The sequence below is a fragment of the Littorina saxatilis genome, linkage group LG3 (genome assembly GCF_037325665.1).
Source record: "Littorina saxatilis isolate snail1 linkage group LG3, US_GU_Lsax_2.0, whole genome shotgun sequence".
Taxonomy (NCBI): domain Eukaryota; kingdom Metazoa; phylum Mollusca; class Gastropoda; order Littorinimorpha; family Littorinidae; genus Littorina; species Littorina saxatilis.
This window is the reverse complement of record NC_090247.1, coordinates 3,309,523-3,311,361: the sequence shown is the minus strand read 5'-3', so window position 1 is coordinate 3,311,361 and position 1,839 is coordinate 3,309,523. Positions and strand designations below refer to the sequence as shown.

General features: G+C 42.7%; 1 protein-coding gene across 1 annotated transcript in view; it reads left to right on the top strand.

The window, feature by feature from the left end:
- The window catches only part of LOC138961070 (neuropeptide CCHamide-1 receptor-like), a 1,800-nt gene extending 1,351 nt beyond the window's left edge, over positions 1 to 449 (top strand). Inside the window, exon 1 of the mRNA XM_070332664.1 lies at positions 1 to 449. This exon is cut by the window's left edge and continues 1,351 nt beyond it. Within this exon, the coding sequence (XP_070188765.1) occupies positions 1 to 449 (449 nt within the window).
- Positions 450 to 1,839: the final 1,390 nt, after the last annotated feature.

The window sequence follows — 1,839 nt, the reverse complement described above, 5'->3', positions numbered from 1 at the left end:
GCGGAGGGAAGAAGAGAAAAACTCCGACGAGAAAGAGACGCAGATTGGCCTTGACTGTTCTGGGACTGGTGTTCTCTTTCGTGCTGTGCTGGCTGCCTCGACACATCTTCCTACTCTGGTTCCACTTCGATCCGGGACTCTTCAACGCCTTCTGGCACGTCTTCAAGATCGTCAGCTTCTGCCTCATGTTCTCCAACTCGGCGGTCAACCCTTTCGTCTTCTACGTTCTGGACCTGCGGTTCAGGGCCTTTGTACACGCTGTCATGTTGTGTCGTAAGGGGAATCCTGGTTCTACCGGGGGAGGCGGGAGGGGTGGGGAAGGAGGAGGGGGAAATGGGGAGACGAATCCTGACACCATGGCTGTGGAGATGTCGGTGACGGAGGTGAAAAGGACTTACGTCGTGATGTCAGACATGCCTTCCGCTACGCAAGTAGTGGATGACGTGTAAGCGAAGGGCGCGGGACAACTACTATCTGATATTATTTCTTCCGAAAATCGTGTCTCATACGGTCGGGTATGTGAGTTAGCATAATGTCTACACAAACATGCGTCCAATTTTGACAGATATTAGAAGAAGAAAATAAACCTGGAGGACATGACATATTTCTTCTCAAAGAGGTTGAGTCTCTTATTTTGCTTTTATTTTTGTTACCTGTGGAATGTTGTAACTAAGGCAGCGGTGTGAAGCTGTATCTGCAATTGTAATTACAATGCATTATAATACGGCTTTTTTCCTGTTTTGTTAGCACACACATAATTTTTCGTTTGGTTCGTCACATAAATGAGTGCAGTAAACATTGGATCACATCAGTAAATAAAATCCCAGCCAAGTACCCACGTTACAGTCAGCTCTGCAGCAACCGTTCATTCTACGCAGATTACAACCCACTTACCCATATTCAGCAAAGAACAAACAACACACAACAAACAACAAACAACACACAACACACAACACACAACAAACAACACACAACACACAACAAACAACACACAACACACAACAAACAACACACAACTCACAACACACAACAAACAACACACAACACATAACAAACAACAAACAACACACAACACACAACAAACAACACACAACACACAACACACAACAAACAACACACAACACACAACAAACAACACACAACACACAACAAACAACAAGCAACACACAACAAACAACAAACAACACACAACACACAACAAACAACACACAACACACAACAAACAACACACAACACACAACACACAACAAACAACAAACAACACACAACACACAACACACAACAAACAACACACAACACACAACACACAACAAACAACAAACAACACACAACACACAAGAAGAACAAAAGAAGACTTTTGGAAGCAATACAATCTGAAACGATTGTCAAATGTCTTCCCTGTCCCCTGTCACTTTTTCTGAATGTGAGTTAGAGTTACCCTTGGTGCGTGCCTTCCTTCGAGCATGCGTGTGTCTGTGTAAACGCATCTGTTTTTTGCTGAACAAAATTAGATTTAAAAGACACTTCCTTCGATTCTAAAAATGAAGACTCCCATTAAAACACCTCGCCAAGAAATCTTCCTTGTACTCATTTTTATATTTAGTCAAGTTTTGACTAAATATTTTAACATCGAGGGGGAATCGAAACGAGGGTCGTGGTGTATGTGCGTCTGTGTGTCTGTGTGTGTGTGTGTGTGTGTGTGTGTGTAGAGCGATTCAGACTAAACTACTGGACCGATCTTTATGAAATTTGACATGAGAGTTCCTGGGTATGAAATCCCCGAACGTTTTTTTCATTTTTTTGATAAATGTCTTTGATGACGTCATATCCGGCTTTTCG